General features: G+C 37.0%; 1 protein-coding gene and 1 pseudogene across 1 annotated transcript in view; both read left to right on the top strand.

Moving 5' to 3' along the window:
* Positions 1 to 647, top strand: part of LOC114078858 (src kinase-associated phosphoprotein 2-like) — a 168050-nt pseudogene extending 167403 nt beyond the window's left edge.
* LOC114082016 (spermatogenesis-associated protein 31D3-like) overlaps positions 1 to 21179 on the top strand; it is a 39770-nt gene that overhangs the window by 4151 nt on the left and 14440 nt on the right. Inside the window, exon 2 of the mRNA XM_071600488.1 lies at positions 16424 to 16578. Coding sequence (XP_071456589.1) covers positions 16569 to 16578 — 10 coding nt within the window. The 5' untranslated portion in view covers positions 16424 to 16568. The remainder of the gene's footprint in view (positions 1 to 16423; positions 16579 to 21179) is intronic.

Below are 21179 nucleotides of genomic sequence, written 5' to 3'. Positions count from 1 at the left end.
TTAAAAAAATGATTCCATGACTAATTTCAAATGATGATCTTTTTTTTTTTTTTTTTCTTTCTGCACTGATGATTTGTTCTTCACTTCTTGAAAATGGCTTACACAAGTGTTCATTTTTGGATAGTACTAAAATTTGTTTCCAGGTATTAGGAGGCACAGTTCAATCTAAAAATCTTTTCATGCTGTATACACATTAAAAGTTTACTCTAATCCCTCCCTAATGGACAGCTTGATTCTGACCCCAAATTTGGGTTCATCAGTGCAACGTTAGGCAATATTTGTTTGTTCACTCTTTCCTTTCCTCCATGTACTTCCCAAGCTCCAAGGTTGTGGACGTTGGCAACTATTCAGCATGGAAATAAGATACCAGCTTCCCCTTCTGCCAAGTGGATTTCTGAGTCAGTCATTTGGAAGCCTTCCCCAGTGACTCTGAGTGGGTGAGAACATTGCTGTCATCTCTACACATAAATTCACCATTGGAGAACTTTCTGTTCAACAAATGTCTTGTTTCCTTTTTTTTTTATTTTTTTTTTATTAGTACTAGGAATTGAATCTACGAGTACTCTATCCACTGAACTACATTCCCAGCCTTTTCTATTTTAAGAAGGTCTTGAGAAGTTGCCAAGGCTGGCTTTGAACTTATGATCCTCCTGCCTCAGCTTCACAGGTACCTGGAATTGTAGCTTTATTGTCTACTAGGGAAATGAGCAATGGATGAGCACTGGCTACCTTTTACTATCCTGAGAGGATAAATTTCTGCCATCATAGGAGAGAACTATCACCTGTGCCAACAGTTTTGAGGCTTTAGCTAAAATTGGGAGATGTCAGAAGTTTGTAACCTAACATCCTTTATGTTTGCATGCATTAAAAACTATACTGAGAAAAGAAAAACAGGACTATATATGGGAATAAGAAAGTGAGAAAAAAGAAAAGTTTATTGGGAAAATTGAGCAAGAAAAAAATGAGAGGAAGTGGGGTGGGGGTGGGGAGGGGAACAAGACCCTTAACCTAGATGTTCTGAAATTCTTGCCATTGTCCTGCCTTTTATTGGTTGACTCTCAGTCTGTTGTTGCCCTTGGATGATGAAGTGTGAGTGTGTGATATTTTATTTGGAAAGAATCTAATGTAGCAAAATAAGTGATAACTTAAAAATTAAAAGAAGCATTTAAGAAACTGCACTAACTTGCTAAAATTATTTTTTAAAATTTTGTAGACATTCAAATTGTGTCTTTCACATCCCCTTCAGGTTCATTAAGAGTGAACCACGAGGGGCTGGGGATGTGACTCAAGCGGTAGTGTGCTCGCCTGACATGCGTGCCGCCCGGGGTTTGATCCTCAGCACCACATACAAACAAATATGTTGTGTCCGCTGAAACCTAAAAAATAAATATTAAAAAAATTCTCTCTCTCTCTCTCTTAAAAAAAAAAAAAGAGTGAACGGTGTTATTTGGGGTGGATGGAACTTTTCTTCAGAACCAGAGGAGGGTCCTTATTGCTCTAAACCACATAAAATAATTCTATTTCCTTGTTATAAGATTGATATAAATTTAAGTCAATCAGAGAATGGCATTTCCCCAGCTACAGAAATTGGGTCCAGGATGGCCCAATCAGAGTGAAGCTTGGTACAGTGGTTCTTGATGTTTAATATGCCATTTGATGTGAATGAGAAACTACTATCACGTTGCTAGCACTTACTTTATGAGCCTAGCCCCAAAACAAACCCAATGTGTAGAGGCAGACAGAACTGAGAGAACTGCAGAACATATTTAGCCAGAACCTGGACAAAACTATACTTGGATCAATTATAAAAAGTCTAATAGACTTTTCAGTTACAGGAACCTATAAATTCCCTTCATTGTTTAGGCCGGTTGGGTAGCTCTTCTATTATTTGCTACAAAAATAATCACAACCAATAACACCTTCATTGTCCCTGAGTGATTTAGATTTAGTTAAAACAAACAGGCCTTATTAAGTGATGATATACTTGTAACTTCAGAATATCAAATACAGATGGTACTTGGCTTAGGATGGCTTGGTTTATAATTTTTGACTTTACAATGGTTTGAAAGCATACCCATATAACCATTCTCTTTTCACTTTCAGTATAACATTCAATAAATTACATGAGACACTCAATATTTTATTATGAAATAGGCTTTGTGTTGAAAGTAGGCTAAGGAAAGTGTTCTGAGCACATTTGAGGTAGACTAGGCTAAGCTCTGGTGTTTGGTAGGTTAGGTATATAAAATGCATTTTTTATTTATGGTACTTTCAATTTATGATGGATTTATTAGGATATAACTCCAAGGAGATTAAGTAAGTAAGTAGGTAAGTCAGGGTATACCTCTACCTTTATAGTTTCTAATTATATGTGTGTGTGTATACATATATGATCTAAAATCTCAAAAAGCCAATCCTGACTACCTCATTCACACAGAAAAAAGCCTATGGAATTTCAAGGAAAATAAACCTTTATGATTGAAGTTGAAGATAAAGGAAAATTTATGGATGAACCAAAGGTAAAGCAGTTTGAAATAGCTGACAGTTATTTTGATGAACTTCTGTCAAGCTAGTCAGGATAGAAGTGAAGAAAAACTGATACCAGTTTATCTGCTAGTTGCCAGTTACTTTCATGTACATGATCACACGGAATTCTTACAATAACCTTTGAGATGGCTATTATGCCCTGTCCCCCTGCCATCCTCACTTCAGAGGCTCAGAGAGGAAAAAAATCATTTGTTCCAGATCAAATAGTATTTAGTACCAGAAGCAAGATTTGAGCCCAGATTATGTCATTTCTACAACCTTGCTCTGTCTTTATGATATATTGCTGGGAACTAGAGGGGTCTTAAATGCCAACCAGAGTTGGAGCAGCTTAGTGGACACTACTATTCACTGGTTTCAGAATACATTAGGGCAGCTGCTTCATGTGCTGGAAGTTCCTTTTATTGCAGACCCTATTCTTTAGTTTTTAAAGAATTTTTATTTAATATCCCAAAACCATGCCTCTTTGTCTTGGTGTACTACCAAACACAAGGAAAGAATTGGACTCAGTAGAGTTTGCCTTTACCTACCCTAAACAAACTGAATTCCTCATTCCGACTCACTGCCTCCTTCTTTTCCTGAAAGGATTTGCTAACTCTCTGCCAATACGATATGTGTTGGGAAAATAAGTTTCTGAATTGTCATTCTAGGAAGTGCCTTTTACAGCTGAAACTTCACCACTTGGTTCATCCCTCGCCTGCCATCTGCTCAGCTCCCAAACTGCTGCAAAGGTTGAGAGGAACTGATAGAAATTCCATGGCATGAAATCTTCTCTAATTTTTACAGCTTGTTGAACGCTGCCTTCAGAGGACCGTATTCTTTAGATCTCCAGGGTACTGTCATAAGGTATCAGGTCTTCAAAGGGAGCCTTTCCATCAGTAGATGATTTTTCACCAGAATTCCTTTGAACCAAACTTGTAATTCAAGCTTTCAAAGTCATCTGGACCTGAGCTCTGTGGCCAGTCAAGTCGGAGAGAATTGAAGGAAACCTGTTCCCAGTTGTGAGGGCTTAATATCAACTTAGCTTGTTGGTGCCTATGAAAGTGACTTACACAGTGCTGGGCACACAGTAGGCATCTTTTCTCAGGTCTAATTGTTAGGCTCATCCTTCATTTTCATGAGCAATCCCCCTGTGTTGTGCCTCTCTTCTAGAATGTGCATCCCTATCTTTTCTCCCTGTGCTTAAGTCTAATTTACCATGGACTGACAGTACATTTATTATCAGTTCAGTCCTTGTAAAATCTGACTAGGTCATTGATACTGACTTTCATGTCTCTCTAATATCCACTCATTTGTTCATCCTCCCATTTATTCATTCAGTATCTGTGTTTATTGGAGAATTTCCCCAAATCTTAATGCTGGTCATGGAGATTCAAAGTGTCTTAGGACATGATCCCTTGAAACAGAAAGTGAGATGGGAATTCTCAGCAAGTAATAGAGTGAGGGAATGCTGAAAAGGCAGAAGGAAAAGAAAAAGGCAGGTAAAGAAGCAAGGTAATTATGTGATTTCCTAGGGTTCTGTGGTGAGTGTATTTTACCCTGTAGGTTATTCTCCCTAACAGTAAGGGGGCTGGACTGATACCCCCACTATCAGTGATGGGCTGTGGATCACACAGGGGAATGGGGATGGCTGTAAGCTAAACTTCTCTAGACCAAGTGTCTGCAGTCAGGCCAATTCCTCTGAAGAATTAGCAGCCAACACTCATGCCTTCAGGGGGATATATTCACCAGACTTAGGGGAACTGGGTGTCCAGCAGTAGCATCGGTTGCGCAGTGGTACTTGATGTTTAGTCTCTGATCTAAAGAAGCTTACCCCAGAGGGACTTCATGAAAATAAAAAAGCAACATGGAGGCAGAGTGATCGAGCCATGCATGTGAGTACTAAAGAAGAGCACCCATCCAGCTGGGGTGGGGAGGATGGAGTGGCAGTGGATGAGGGAAGTCATCAAGGAAAGTTTCCCCTGGGATTGTGAATCCTAATACTGAGTCCTAAAGGGTGAAACAGGTGAAGAAGAAGAGGAAGGGAATTTCAGGCAGAGAGTATGAATTGAGTTCATATTTGTGAACAGGGTTGCCTAATGTTTTTCATGTGCCCTGAATACTTTAGCTTTCTGGAGACCCTGTCCTCCATAGAAAACTTAAAATTATATTTTATAATTTTTAAAAATAGAAATATGAATACAATTCCTAAACGTATCATGGCCTTTGGCATTGTGCCTACCATGCCAAGTGGAGAAATTGGCCCTGTTAGTGAAGGTAGGAAGGCAACCCTGTGAGTTACTTTCCCTTTGCTATATACCTGCCTTCCTGGATTCTATAACTAACCATCTCCTCGTTAAGACTGTGTTCTACTGAGACTGTGCTGGATCTGCCCGCAAAATTTTATGTCCACCAGAATCCTCATTGAGTGATCTTATTTAGAAATAGAATCTTTGCTGAAGTACTTAGTTAAGGTTTAGGTAATCATCCTGGATTAGGATGGACCTGAAATCCAATAACTGGTGCCCTTAGAAGAGGATAGAGCATGGAACATAGTCACATCCATGTGACTATGGAAGCAGAGATTAGAGTGATGAAGCCACTAGCCAAGGAATGTCAAGGTTTGCCAGGAGAGACACACAGACAGGTTCTTCCCTAGAACCTTCAGATGGAGCATGGGCCTGTTGACACCTTGACATTGGATTTTTTTTTTCTTTCTCTCTCTCTCTTTTTTTTTTTTTTTTTTTTTTTTTTTTGGTTCAGTATCAGGGATTGAACCCAGGGGAACTCAACCACTGAGCCACATCCCCAGCCCTTTTTATGTTTTATTTTGAGACAGAATCTTGCTAAATTGCTGAGGCTGGCTTTGAACTTGTGATCCTCCTGCCTCAACCTCCCATGCCACTGGGATCACAGGTGTTGACCACTGTACCTAGCCTCTGGAACTGTGAGGGAGTAAATTTTTGTGATGTTAAGCCACCTTATTTATGGAACTTGGTTATGGAAGCCCTAGGAACAAATATAGACAGTATGCAAAATACTTTGGAATCTCAGGGCTCCTGGCTTTGGCTATTTTGGCACAGTTGGGCACCAAATCCTTTGCCGATTACTTTCTGAAGTTTGCTGTTCACTTCCCAGTGTAGATATTTAGTTCCTTAGTACTAAAAAGCAAGCATTGTTCAGACCAGAGAAGTTACTAAGGTAGCTTGTGCCCTACCAGAGTACTTTTATTTTTCCATTCATTGTATCACAGTTATTATCAGCAGTGTTGGATGCCAGGGAACAATGTAGCAATATCTGCAAACTTCCAAAGTGTTGGCTTTTCAGAACAGGAAGGGAAAGGAAGTCAAGTGCACGTACTGTTTCATAGCTTTCTTTTATCTCTGATTCGGAAAAAATAGCCATAAATAAATATCCTGTACTGGCTTTTCCAGTTTTCTAGCTTTTTAGTAACAACAACAACAACAACAAAAATCAGTTGAGGAATGCTGTATAATATATGCAGATATGAGGATGACATGCCGCGATATCCCATAGACTGAATGCTCCTTGTAGAGAAGGGCAGTATCTTTTTCTTCTCAAAGCTCAGCATCCAGTACACTCTCTGGAACTTCACTGTCTTCCAGTAAATGTTTGCTGATTATTGAATCTGCTATTGCACTGATTTTCAAGATTTTTTTTTAGCTTATGCCTGCCATTGGGCAGATGTTTCTTACTGTATCACACACATAGACCCTAAAGCTCTACCTTTAAATGTGACTGGCTTGAATAGGATGTACAAATGAATAGTTATTATCTCCAAACAAATACTCTGTGCTTCTCTGTCCATGTATTTGATATAGGTGCTACCCTTTAAATACAGTAATAATAACTTTACAGAGTTAATATTTTGACAATTGAAAAATTTTTATAAGTGATTAAAAATAATTCCCAGTAATTTTATTTGGATATGATGAATAATTTTAACATTTACTGAGTGCCTAATATGAACCAAAATTATACCAAGCACTGTACATGCAATATCTCATTTAGCCATCAAAAATAATCCATGAGATTATTATCATCACCATTTTACTCTAGAAAAGACAAAATATAGGCGGATTACCTAATTTGCCCATAAGTGGCAAAACTGGAATTTAGATAATTGTTTTCCTAACTGCCAAATACTATACACACGAAATTTAAGTTTTAGTGAACTGAAAAACATCTAAGGGAATTGATAAAACATGGATTTGTATTCTTTATTTACAGAGAATTAATGAAACTAAGGTAGGTTCAGGAATCTATATCTTTAAGTATCACACAGGCAATTTAGATTAAAGTGGTCCATGACCTACGTTTTGAGAAACACTTCTTTATGTTGAAATGCCATACACATAGTGTGAATTATTTTGCATGTTTATTTTTTCCATTCAATATTCTTTTCTCCCTTGTGGATATCCAGCTGTTCCAGTATCATTTATTAGAATGACCATTCTTTCCCCACTGTCTGTAGTTTCATTTTTTTTTTTTTGTAATAAATTGAGTGTTCATATGTACATGGGCTCTGGACACAACCCTCTGGTTTTATCTTCTCCATATAATTCCTATCATCATATGTTGTAAACACACTTTGAGAAATTATGTTGTGGACCAAAGGACAAAAACCTTGGAAAACCCCATGAATCATGAGTGGCTATACCATCAGCCAAATGTAAGAACAGACATTTAAAAAGCAGTGCTCAGCATTTCCTGAAATCCTCACTTAAATTAATCTCTGTGGCCCAAGAATTATAATATCTGGTGTTTTTAGAAATCTCTGTGCAGTTCAGTTACAGCCAGTTATCATTCCTTTTTCCCTTTCTATTTTCACTGCTTTTCTTTTTCCAAACCTCTTTTGCCAAATCAGTCCAACATTTTTGCAAACAAGTCATATTTTATTAAGAGCATCTTTTTCTGACATTCAAATATCTTTAGAAAAGAAAGATGAAATACAGACAAGGTAGTATTTACCTCTCCAGTGTTCTACTTCAGATGGAGCTTTCTCCTCCCAGCAATTTGCTCCTGCCTCAATTGTGTGCCTGTTGTAAATTTAGCCTGAGTTCATCTGATTTTAAAATGGGGGGGGGGGGATCCCAGATTATACCTATTTTCCCACTGGAATAAGAGCCTTCCATTTAAATATGGTTTGATACCAACAAAGAAATTTGATATCCTGTTATGCAAGCTCTTACAAATTTCTTTTTATTGTATTATATGAAACAGGTTAAAAAATACTTGTAGTGAATTGCAGGTGAGGAACCTGAGGCACAGAGAAGTGAAACTGTCTCTAACTATGAAGGGAATTGTATAAATAACTGGAGATTCCACTGCATTGCTTTTTCACTGAATTCTGCAGTTGGAGACTATTACTGGACTGGATTCCCAGGAAGATTAAAATCAAATAGAAATGGTTCAGGCTTGCAATATCCACATTTTAATTTATATCTGCATTCATGCATAGTGATGTGCTGACCCAGATGGTCTCCAGAAAAGTGTGTGGGCTGAATGAAGTGTTGGTATGCAAATGTCACAGTATGGCTATGTCAGACTCAGAAAACTCAACAGCACAGAAAGGGTTATTGTTTTTGTTTTCCAGCACAGGGGTGTGATGGACTCAGAGGGGATTGTGTTATGTATCTTCTATCCTTTTTTTTTTTTTTTTTTTTTAAATCTTTATCTGCCAAAAGTCCCAAAACTAAGTGTTGAAAGAATTTTAGATGTTCTACAGTTGGTTACATGACTCTCGGGACCTCAACTAATAATTTGATTGATAGTCATCTGGGAGAAGCCAATGAGTTTAGAGACATAAGGAATCACCTGTAGCCACTGTGCTAATGGAAGAAGTATACAGACATTCTTCCATCTGTATAGACAGTCCAGTTTCCCTACCTTTTGAGCATAATGAGCTGGGGTTTTCCTTTAGTAGTGTACATAGTTCTGCCAGTGATCTGCTGACTACACTGGTACTTTCTCTGGGCTAACCCAGGCACATTTTATTGTTATATTGGAAATAAAGGTCATCATGTAAACTACTGATTTGAAGCTGATGTTTTCTTGGGCAACTGTCATCTTTGTGGTTGAATGTTCAGTGCTGCAGAGAAGGATGATGTGTCTTATCTGAAGGTGGAGTGGGAGTTCCCTTTGGGAAGATTTTTCAAATTTCCCTGATATAAGATCTATTCAGGGTGTTGGTGAAACACACAGATCCAGGCATGTCCTTTGGGATTACCGATTCAGTGGGGTTAAACCATGTCCCTGAAATATGTATTTTTGACAGCCATGTGTTCGGTGTCATGTGGAAGTGAGGGAAACACTACCCTATGAAGGGTGACTTTGATGGTGGTCCCTGATGCCTAAACAACCCCCATCATTGCCTGGAGGGTATTTCCTACTTTCTTCTCACTTCTTCCACATCTCTTTTCTGCATTCAGTCCCAGTCCTTACCTCAAATTCATCACCTCCTTGTCATTTCACTTCAGCCTACAATTGCCATTCTATTTCAAGTCACTCCTGTTCCACACACCCTGAGCCACAGTGGTAAACAATCTGCTATTGCATGCTCTACCAAGATCTTCAGAGCTTTTTTTACTTTTTCACATTCTACTTTCTGCTTCAAATCTTTCTTTCAATATTTTGCCTATTGCACTTCCAGTTCTTCTTCAAGAGTTCACATGTCATTTCCTTCAGAAGTTGTCTTCAGCTCCCCCCAGACACTGTTCATTCTTCTCCTGTAGCACTTTGGATTTATCTTATCTAGAATGCATGTCATGTTGTAATTACTTGTTAACTTGTCTCTCTCTCGGTAGGCAGCATAGTAGAGACGGTGTCTTCACTCTATTTTGAAGTGTCCAGCAGTGAATATAGTAGGAATTGTAGACACATTTGCACAGACAGCTTCAGACTTTTAATAATTTTATTAAATTACAATCATCAAAATGGAGGTATGGGTTTGTTTATGTAGCTCCATGTATTTATTCATTCATTCATTGATATACTTACTTAGACAAATATCTATTGAAATCCTTTCATAAAGACTAAGCATATAAGGTGGACAGAAACATTTATAAAATAATTATATAATCAATAAGAGATTTGCTACTGTGAAAAGTATCAAGAATGACAGGCATATGGGGGCAGTGAAAGCATAAAGGTGGTGGTGACAATTGATGCTGCTGATGAAAAGGAATTATCTACAGCAAGAAGCCCGGAGATGGCTAGTCTTCAAGGCCCAGGAAAGAGACTGTTCAAAGGCCCTGGGGTGGGAGGGAAAGAGTCAGATAAAGACCTGAAAGACAGTGTAGGGAGAACAAAATGAATTAGGGCCAGATAAAAGGCTGCGTTCCAAAGCACACAAAGTCTCACAGGCTCTTTTAGGAAGTTTGTCTTTGTCCTAAATGCAATGGGAAATCGTTGAAATACTGATTTTGGTGGTTGGGCTATAACATTTTTGTGGGGATTTATACTGGCCAAATGATAATTTGCTTTACTGTTTATTTTTGTTTAGATCATGCAAGTACCTTCAGGACAGGAAGCATATCTTATATTTCTTAAGAGTTCTCAGCATCTAGCACTAGAAAATAAATAGAGTGGGTGACCCAGAGAGATGTGCTGCTTCTATCATTTCAGATTCTTGAGGTTGAGGCTTTATGTAAGGACATTTACACAGAAACTGAGTTAACCAAATCCTTGGGAGAGCTTACATTGATTCATGATTTGTATTAAAAAAATTATGAGAAATATGCAAGGTGAATGGGCAGCTGATTATCCACACTGTCTGAATTGAAAAAGACTGTGGGAAGTTAGTTGTCAGAGTTAGTTTAGAAAAGCCTGCTTCTTTGTGTAATAAAGTTGTTTCATTACTCATGATGTTTGAAGTTTTACAGAATCATTACTTAGGCCTTCAAGGACTCTTTAGTCTCTAAAAGTCCTCTTTGAAAATATCGATATGTAATAGAGGTTAAAAGATATATTAAATTTGTCCACTGACACCTTTGGGATATATTGATGGGCTCCAACTATTAGAAAATTCATACACTTGGGTCAGAGCCTCTGCATTTGTGATATGGAAGCAAGTTTCAGGGGCCAGTCTCTCAGTTTTCCCCCTGTGCTCTCTCAGCAATGAGCATCACTTTGTGAGTATTGGCAATGACTGTGCCATCGGCTCACACTGAATCTGTGTGGACTTTGGTTTCACAATAAACCTGACAGTACTTTTTCTCCCTAACCTCTAGGACACTATGAAATTAGTGATATGGGGAAAATGCAGTGAACTTTGGGAGATGAGTTGCTCTGTCCTGTAAATCAAGCTGTGGGTACTGTCCACCAAAGCCTTCAAGATTATTTTCCCCTCACCATTACTGGAGATTGAACCCCAGAGCACTCCATCACTCAGCTACCTCCCCAACCTTTTCTAAAATTTTAATTTTGAGACAGGGTCTCACTAAGTTGCCCAGGCTGGCTTTAAACTTGTGATCCTCCTGCCTCAGCCTCCTGAGTACTGGGATTATAGGCATGCACCACTGTGCCTGGTCAAAGCATTTGGGTTTCATTGGATGTCTCAAATCAACTTCTCAGAAACAAATTCTGTTTTGAAAGACCCTGATTTCATTAGAACACCAGTAGAGCTGATATTAAAATTGTACTTTCTGGGGCTAGGGCTGTAGCTAAGTGATAGAGGATATGTCTAGCATGCATGAGTTCAATCTCCAGCACAAAAAAAAAAAAAAAAAAAAGCAAATATTCCAAACTTCTAATTTAATAACTAGTCTATACAAAAATAGAGAAATAAAGTCCTCTACAGGAAATGCCATCAGAATTTCCAGAGTTCTTTATTTGTCCTGCTGCCTAAAAAATTGCTAATTGTTGGAGGGCAGATGAACAGGAAGTAGAGTCCTTGTTGAGGTTTTGTTGTGATAGTGGTTTTTCTAGAGTATTCCATGATGATGTGAAACATTATGAACTCTATGTATAACAAGGGCACATTTCCACAGCATATTTTCTGACTTTATAGTTACTTCTAGAGATTTCTCCACTCAGTCCTGTGGATTTCTACAACATCATTTTTCAGATGTAGCAATTTTCTTACTGAATGAATTGGTGATTGTGGCGAATTTCGTATTACAATTTTTTTTAAAGAAATAAAACCATTCTGTTGGTAATTGAAAATGCTTAATTTCCTTATATCTTCAAAGTGATATCATAGCTTTTCTTCAGAATTTCAACAAATTAAAAAATCGCACCTGGATGTTAAGGACCTGATTGATTATTCAAGTCATGACACAAACCAAAGACTGACTGCTCATGATTTACCCCTTTCTCAGAGATGCTTATCTCACATTCTATGATCTGTCTCATAGAGTCTATATCAGGGGTCCGCAAACTATAGGCCAAATCTGTCCAGCAAGCCTTTCTGTAAACAAGTTTTTATTGGAGCTTTACCAGGCCATTTAAGTGCTATCTGTAGCTGCCTATTGTCAGGACCTGGGAGGCACAGCCAATAAATGGCTAAGCCAGCATGCTGGGGATATTCTCATACTTTACTCACTCATCCCAGCAGGCAAATTTTGTTTTGCAATTTGATATTACATGAAAAAGGGAAGCATCTAGGAAGCAAATGTAGCCTGTAGCCTGTATTCTGTGCTCTTTCTACTTTCATTTGCATGCTTTTGGTTGAGATTATGTAGGGAACTACATAATCAGTGAAATGACTAAAATGTAAATTTGTTTTTGTGCATATTTATTTTATACACACACGTATACACTTGTTTTTTATACATACATACATATATCCATACAACTTGTTTGAGTTGCTATTGGAAAAGGCTCAGAAAACACAATCTTGGCTTATTTCCTAAATATCCAAGCCAGAGGTAACAAATATATAGCAAGTTTATTATCACTCTACCTCCCCTCTTCTGTCAGACACCACTAATATATTCTTTAATTCTTTCAGACAGAGCCTCAGAATCCTTAAAATATTTTGGGTAGCCATCCCCAATTAGCTGACTAATTGGCACATGAGATGCCATAATATCTTCCAAAGCTGGAAGAGCTTTGCATATTTCTAATTGTGAGAATCTTTTTTTTTTTGGGGGGGGGGATTTAGTTATTTGATGCAACCACTAATCTAACATGTCACCAATAAAATCTAAGCAGATTTATCACAAAACCAGGGTTATATTCATTGGACATGCATTAATAATCTATACAACTTAACATTACACCAGAAAAGGAATTTATAAAAGTTCTCTTAATTTTTGGTGGTTTTCAAATTTCATGGCACAATTACCAAAAACACTGTAAAAACAGATTTCAAATATATTCAATAAAATGGTAAAAAATTGAATAAGGCTTTAAATTTTTATATTCAAGATTTAAAACATCAAGCTGGCCCCAATCTGTCAAAATTGACAGATAAATATTTACAGTGACTAGACAGACTTTAGTTACATCGGTATTGGAGGTCTACTCCCTCCTCTCAAAACCCTTTGGGGTTAATTTCTCAATGCAAAACATGTCTTTGTAAATACTGTGGATAATATAAAATTTAAAACATACCTACAATCAGGACAGGAATGAAAATAACATATAAGTCAATCTTTTTTCTGACCTGTTAGCATAAAGCCTTCTGGCTCCCAGTCAACACTGTCCCGTAATATAAAACTAGTAAGAGTAGAATAACTTCACCCTGTTGTAGTGGCTGACATTCTTCTACAGAATTACCTTTCACTATTTATCAAAGCAGGGCTTAAGCTCCATTAATCTGCTTCTACAGAGTATAATTAGCAGAGCACCAAATTTATACACTGGTATAGCAACTTAAAATGCTAAGCACACTTTTCAAACAGAAGCAAACCTATTTTTTCCATGTACCACATTGTTCTCAAAACTTATGTGGCTACCAATAAGAAAAGAATTAGGGAAGCTTTGAACATATCTTGTACTTTTCATCAAGGCTAAAGTGCAAAATATCTCCATATTTCTGATATCTTAATAGGGTAAAAAAAAATCAAACACATAATAAAGGAACTAAAGTGACAGTAGGAACTAATACAAAAAGCTTAAATAAACAATTGAGGACTACGTATTACTATCAATTTAATTTTTCTTTCTTCAGTGAAATATGTCAATGACCCATGTGCTCATAGAACTTAAGGTTTTGATTCTCTTCCCCAAGACCAGAACATCTAAACTTACAGGGAGGAAAAAAGGAAAAAAAAAAAAAAATAACATTGCATGACAATGGACACCAAGTTCATAAAGAACCTCTTTTAAAAATGAGATATTATGGAAGAAAATACCATGAAAATAATAATCCTATGAGAATTGTTTTTAAGCACAGTAAGTTTGAGCCTCAGTCTTCATGAAGATACTACAGTTTATATAGAAAACTATAAATATACAAGACTCCAAGGAAAAAAAGTCAGAATACATATTAACAATCTGTAGGCCTAAAAAACTTTTGAGGGGAGATGGAAAGGGACGGCCAACTGAATCTTCACTTAAGAATACAGGACTATGAAAAATTCCCAGGTCAAAGGTGCTCCCAATGGAACCAAACTTTGTGATAGCACACAACTTAGATATATTCTTCAAAGGAAAGCAAAAGTACTGAATAACTATAGTCCCTTCCAAAAAGTAAATCTTAAATTAAGGGGAAATGATTCTAAAAGTATAAATGAGTCTGGCTCAGAAAGAAAAATTGAACAACATATCCAAGATCTGTCCATAAAAGTAATGATGGTACATCTTTAATATTAAAGAAACAGGCTATAAAAAAGTTCAGTCTCAGAATTGGATTTAAAAGCTCATTTGTGCTCCTTGGTGGGTGCGTAATAAAGTTCCATGGGTTTATTCACTTTCCAGTACTTCTCACTGACCAATTCCAAAGAAAAAGAGCCATTTAATACAGTGAACTGGCCACTTCCTACATCCCAGCCCTTTTACCATATTTTCTGACTATCATTTTTGCAATCCACTTTTCCCTTTTTTTTTCAAAAATATTGTGTATGTTATTTAAAAAATAGAAATATTTAAATTTTATGTTCTTTGAGCAATTAGTCCTTTGCTATATGATGTTTTAGATAGATTTTAAGCTCAGAAACCCATCTTGTTTTTTAATTCAAGTATGAAATGTCTTGTTTGAGTGAGGATTTAGAATGGACATTTAAAATCTTTACACACACACATATGCTATACATATTTATATATTTCTAGCACCTGTGTATGTGTGTGAGAGAGAGCTATTATCAGACATTGGCTCACAAGTGATAGGGGCTGAAAAGCTCTAGAATCCATCTTCTGTACTGGAGACCCAGGGAAGCCAGTGGTGTAGTTCGAAGGCTTGAGAGCTAGAGGGACCATGGTATAGATTCTCCTTTGAGTCTGAAGATCCAACAACCAGGAGTGCTAAGAGCAGAAGACCAGTGTCTCAGTTCCAGCAGTCAGGTAGAGCTCATTTGAGCTTCCTCTACCTTTTTGTTTTATTCAGATCCTTAATGGATTGGACGATGTCCACCCTCAACAGATATCTTCTGCTTTAAGCAACCCACCAATTCAAATGTTAATCTCTTCCAGGAATGAGCTCACAGACACACCCAGACATAGGTTTAACCAGTTATCTGGGCACCCTGTTGCCCAGCTAACCATAAAATTAACCATCACAAGATTGAATTTACATATACACTGTGCATTCAGTCAAATTTTCTGACTATAGCACAGAGACAGCAGCAAAGTCAATGAATTCATCTAAATAATAATGGAAACATTCTTAGGTGCCTTTCACTTAAACAATTTAGATGTATAACCAGTCAAGCCAATTATAATTCTTTTCCATTTTATCACCTAAATGTCTGGTAAAAATGTAATTCAGTAATCTAAGATCCAATGATTGGCCTCAGGGAACAGAACAAAAGATACAATGACATCAATAACCAGTGAATAGATTTAGAAACTCTTGAAGGGTAAGTGGCATTTCAATTTTTAACTTTCATTTTAATTCTGTAGTATTCAAAATGGAAGACCATGATAACTTTCTGCAAGGATCTTTACCAGGACTTTCATAATTTCTTTTTTTCCCCTCCCTTCCTAATGGAGGTATCTGTACTCCTGGTTCTCCTGGCCCTGGATAATTCTTGGCACTATTGAATCTCTTCTGACAGCAGAAAACAGTGATGAGGAGGTTGAATGACTCAATGGCAATTTAATCTAGTCTTATTTTATTTGGCCTTGTGCAAGAAGAAACCTGATGTGGCTTGGAATTGTAATGCCAGGAATTACCTGATTCCTGCATATTTCTCCCATTTTTCTGCCTGGTGAATGACTTCTATGGGCATTTAAAGCATGTACAACATGGTAAATGTAGATTTGTTGCTTCAGCCCCTGAACTGGGTATCTTATTTTATTGCATTTAAAATTAAAGGAGGGAAATAATAGATTTTAGATTTTATTTATAGGGACAAGGCATTTGAGTGTATTCATATGAGTTGCTCTTTGATGCAGTACTGTCTTGTTTTCCTTTCAGTCAGACTTCTGGATTTAAGTGAAGGAAAAAATAACAACCAAAATAAAGGAATTTCTATAAATAAAATGTCAGAACTATAAAGATCGACAACCTAAAGAATAGAATTAATATGATGTGATTAGTCTGTAAAAAGGGAGTCCAATGTTTATGTCTGGCTATGGAAGACCAGTTATGATTCAGAGAAGCTGAGACATGGTAGGAGAAGGTAGAGTAATGATTAGCAGAGAAGAGCTGGATGTAAGCATAGGCAATAGAAGAAATAGCAGGAGTTGGTGGTGCTAATGTGGAAGAAAATTATTGTAGCAATTGTTGCATTGTGGCCCCAGTGGTCCATATAAGAACTTTGTTATCTTGCAGGAGGGTCTTTATGAAGAGGCCATCGGTGAAGCAACATAAGGAGAAGAGCCCCTGAGGTGACAGAAAGAGAAGAGAACCAGACCATCTCAATGTCCTAGTCAAATATAGCACCTTGGGGACCACTCAAATGGATGAATTCACATGAATGATCATTGGTAAATCAACAGAGGAATTACCCAGCTAAGCCCCAACCAAATGATAGCTGTAAGCAAATGATGTGGTCATTGTGTTAAGTCACTAAGTACTGGAGGTAGTTTGTAATACAGCAAAAGATAACTGTTGGTATGATAATTGACAAGTCAAGGATGTCTCTTTCTTCTCTGGCATATTGTGGTGTTAAGTGGAGAAGAAGGCTTGAGACCACAACAAAATTGGGTCATATCCTCACTTTGTCAATTTTTATCTCTATGGTGTTATTTGCTATTTCTGAGTTTCAGTCTTTTTAGTTTTAAAATGAGACAAATATTTCTCCTCTCTCAATATAGTTAAGACATTATGTGCATGAAGGTTTAGGGCTATATGAAGTACACACCAAACAGTAATTCTACTTCATGTCCTCCCTGTAGTTCCTTTTATCTTGAGGGGACATATAGTTATCTAAAGCCTTTTATTTCCTAAAACTAGTCCTGTGACCTGCTAAAGGCAGTTTTGTCACAGGTCAATGGACTTTGTGCATGAGTATATTTGATCAACAATCACTATGTCTATATGAAGAAGAGATAAATTATCAAACCACAAGTAACAGATTTTTTTTTAACAACAATGGCAGATTTTAGGGGTCATTACTGGAGTCCATGCACATTTGTTTCTTTGTCCCAGACTATCTGTCCTTGCCCCTCTGGAACACCACTCTTGCATGTTACAATAACTTGGGTTCCCAAGGAATGTTGAAGTTACATTCATCTTATTTTATTTCAGAAGACACATACTATATTTCAGTTAGATTTTCACCAAAAAAGCATTCTTTATCAATTGTTTGTGAAATTCATTCATTTAGGTAAAAACTAAACATTTCAAGGCAACACTAGATGAAATTTTGCACTCATTGAGCCTCTGCCTTAGTACCAGAAGGTGATTTAGGATTTTGGAAAGGAAGTCTTATATTGTTTGTGTAATTTATGTTAAAATTTTGCAAACATACAGATTCCCAGCTCCCTGAGATAAAACAAAGTGTGCACATGCATACATACACATACACCAAAGGATTAATGAGAAAAGAAATAACCTGCCTGGGCCTCAATTTCCAAATTGGGAAAAGAGAAAGTCAGGCTAGCTTTCTCAGACTGGAAGGTTTTCCAAGACTACTTCTAGCTCTGAGTGTAATGGAAGTCTCACCTCCTAGTGCCTGCACTAGCCCTTCATAGAGAATAAGATTAGAAACACAGGTTGCTCCCCAGCAAAACTTTAATTGCAAAGCTTTAATTACAATAAGAATCAAAATACATACTTAGGTTATGTTTTTTTAAATTGTATTTTTAATTGTGTTTTGTCTCCATTTTCTTTTAAAAGAGAAACGAAAACTTCAATTTGCCAAATTGCTATACATGTTTCCTTGCTGGGTAGTTGCCCTAGCAAGTTAACCTAAAATGATTTTCTAAAATGTATTTTTAATGAGAAAATTTGATCCCTGAAATTTGTCTTAAACATTTTTTTTTCTTCAAACCTTTTATAGGACTCTAGAATTTCCATACCTTAGTGCCAAGAGCATAGCAAAGGAATCCAGCTCAGTTTAGTAATTACTTGTGTTATTCTAGCTCAAAGTTGTTTTGCTCTTAATGGCTTAGGAGAGCCATTTGAATACTTTGATTCTTGTAATAAAAGTTCTAATGGGGAAAGTAGGTGAATGCCCATGTAATGTTTAGCCTATTAAAACAGTGATATTCAAAGCTTTTGCAGATAAAATTCTTACCAGGGACTATGAATAAGGACAGGTTAATTGTAAGGAAAGCAAGAAAAAAATAAGAAAGTCAAAGTCAATTGGGAGAGTCTTTTCTTTCTTCAAAATAGGGCCCACAATATAGGGGAATTTATTTTTTCTCCCTTCTTATTGGAAGAGGGAAGATTCTCCCCAGTAATCTGCTGATTTCATCCCAAGCATATTAGTTAGGCTTCCCCAGAGAAACAGAACCAATAGGACACACACACACACACACACACACACACACACACACATTATATATGAAGAGATTCATTAAGAAGAATTGGCTCACCCAATTATGGAGATATGGAAGTCCAGTGGACTGCAACCTGGAGACCCAGAAAGCTGGTGGTGTCATTCAATCCAAGTCCAGAGGCCTGAGAAAAAGGGAAGCCACTGGTGTAAGTCTCAGTCTGATGGCAGACTCAGACTGCTCATGCAGGCAGGTAGAAAAAAGGGACAAAGTCTCCCTTCCTTATTTTCTTAGTTCTAGTCAGCCCATCAGTATTGGGAAAGGCCATCTGCTTTCCTGAGCCAAATAATTCAAATGCTTACCTCATTTAGAAACACATGCACACACACACAACTAGAAGTAATGTTTGAAAAATATCTGGATGCTCCATGGTCCAGTCAAGTTTACACATAAAATTAACCTCATACCAAGGCTTCTCAGAGCATGTTTGTTTAACTATAGTTTCTCAAACTATCTGTGGTGAACAAAAGTTGCCTCCTCCCCAACCACTGGGTACTGACGCTTGTGTGAAATACAACCAAAATGAACCACAAATGTGGTACATCCACACAATGAAATATTATTTAAACATAAGAACATAAGAAGTATTGATAGTTGCTACAACATAGGTGAACCTACGAAGTAAAAGAAGCCAGACACAAAGGGCATATACTGTATGATTCCATGTATGTGAAATGTCTGGAGTGAATGCCCATGTAATGTTTAGCCTTTTAAAATATTCGGGCTGGGGATGTGGCTCAAGTGGTAGCGCGCTTGCCTGGCATGCACGGGGCGCTGGATTCGATCCTCAGCACCACATAAAAATAAAAAAATAAAGATGTTGTGTCCACCGAAAACTAAAAAGTAAATATTAAAAACAATTTCTCTCTCCCTCTCTCTTTAAAAAAAAAACAGTGATATTCAAAGCAAGAATATGTAGAGCAAGAAAGTTGATAAGGGCTGGGGGTTAGAGTGCAAATACTGAAGAGTGAAAATTAAGTAGAGTCAGTTGTATTCTGACTCTAGTATTGCAGTATTTATATACATGGCTGTATAACCAATGTGATCCTGCAATCTGTACACGTGGAAAAATGAGAATTCATACCCTATTTGAATCAAATGTATGATATGTCAAGATCATTGTATTGTCTTGAGCAACTAATAGAAAAAAGAAAATTAAGTAGAAGTAATGAAATGTTTTAAAATTGACTGTGGTTGTGGATAAATGTTATTAAATTATATAATTTTAATGTGTAAATTGTATGGTTATTATTTAATACTAAGAAGAAATGAGCTATTAAACCATGAAAAAAGTATGTAGGAAACTTAATGATCATTACCAAGTGAAATATTGCAATCTGAAAAGGCTATAGAACACAAAATTCCAACTATGTGACATTCTAGAAAAGGCAAAACTGTGGAGACAGTAAAAACATCAGTGGCTTTCAGGACTAGTGGGAAGGGAGAGAGGGATGAATAGGTGGAGCACAGAATTTTTAGGGCAGTTAAACCATATTTTATGAAAACAGAGTATTAGATACATATCATTATACATTTGTCAAAACCTATAGGTTGTACAACATAAATATTGAAGCTTAATGTAAACTATGGCTTGAAGTGATAATAATGTGTCAGTGTAGGTGCATCAATTTGCAACAAATGTACACTCTAATTTGGGATGCTGATAGTAGGGGAGGCTGTGACTGCATGGGAATAGGGGGCTATGAGAATCATCTATACTTTCCACTTAATTTTTCTAGGAATCTAAAACTGCTCTAAAAATAGAGTCTATTAAAAAAAAGAAGAAAACAAGCATGGTGGCACATTCTTGTAATTCTGACTATTCAAGAGGCTGAAGCAGGAGGATCACAAGTTCATGGACAACTTACTGAAATCCTGTCTCAAAGAGAACTTTCTTAGCACATTCGAGGCCCTGGATTCAATCTCAAGTATAGAAGAAAGAGGAGGAGGAGGAGGAAGAAGAAGACAAGGAGGAGGGAGGAAGCATGACTATCTCATAAGGCCCAACTTGAGGGATTATTCCCTGATTCCCTGACCCATCTCTCCCCACTTAATCCTGGCAGAAAAACTACTTGTTCCTTTATATAAGTTCCCACTGTGTATTATTCCTACTTCTTTTATAGTTTGCATCACATTGTTTTATAGTTGTTTTGGGATCTCACTTCTTGAACTACAATCTACTTGAGGGCAGAGGCAATGTCATATTTTTTTGACATTTATACAGTACTGGAAGCATCACATAGTGGAGATAGATGTATATTGTGTGAATGTATGAAGAACCTCCTATAATGAATCTTTTTTCAATGCAGTTTTAAAATAAACTGCAATGAATGATTCTCTTTAGGCTTTTGGGTATCCTGAAAACAGGTGCCTTTAAGAGGTTTCTCCCAGGGACAGTGGTCAGGACGACAATGAGAGAGTATTGAGGAAATTTCCTAGGAAATTGAGAATATACAAAAGTCCTAAACTAAGAACTTATCCATACTAAGAATCCTCACATAGTAGCATATTACTCTAGTAGAGCTTTGGGCAAATACTCCTCCTTGGAGACAATATAAGCAATTGAGAAATTTGGGATAAGACTT

This window comes from Marmota flaviventris, chromosome 13 (assembly GCF_047511675.1).
Source record: "Marmota flaviventris isolate mMarFla1 chromosome 13, mMarFla1.hap1, whole genome shotgun sequence".
Lineage (NCBI taxonomy): Eukaryota > Metazoa > Chordata > Mammalia > Rodentia > Sciuridae > Marmota > Marmota flaviventris.
This window is presented reverse-complemented; position numbering and strand designations above follow the sequence as displayed.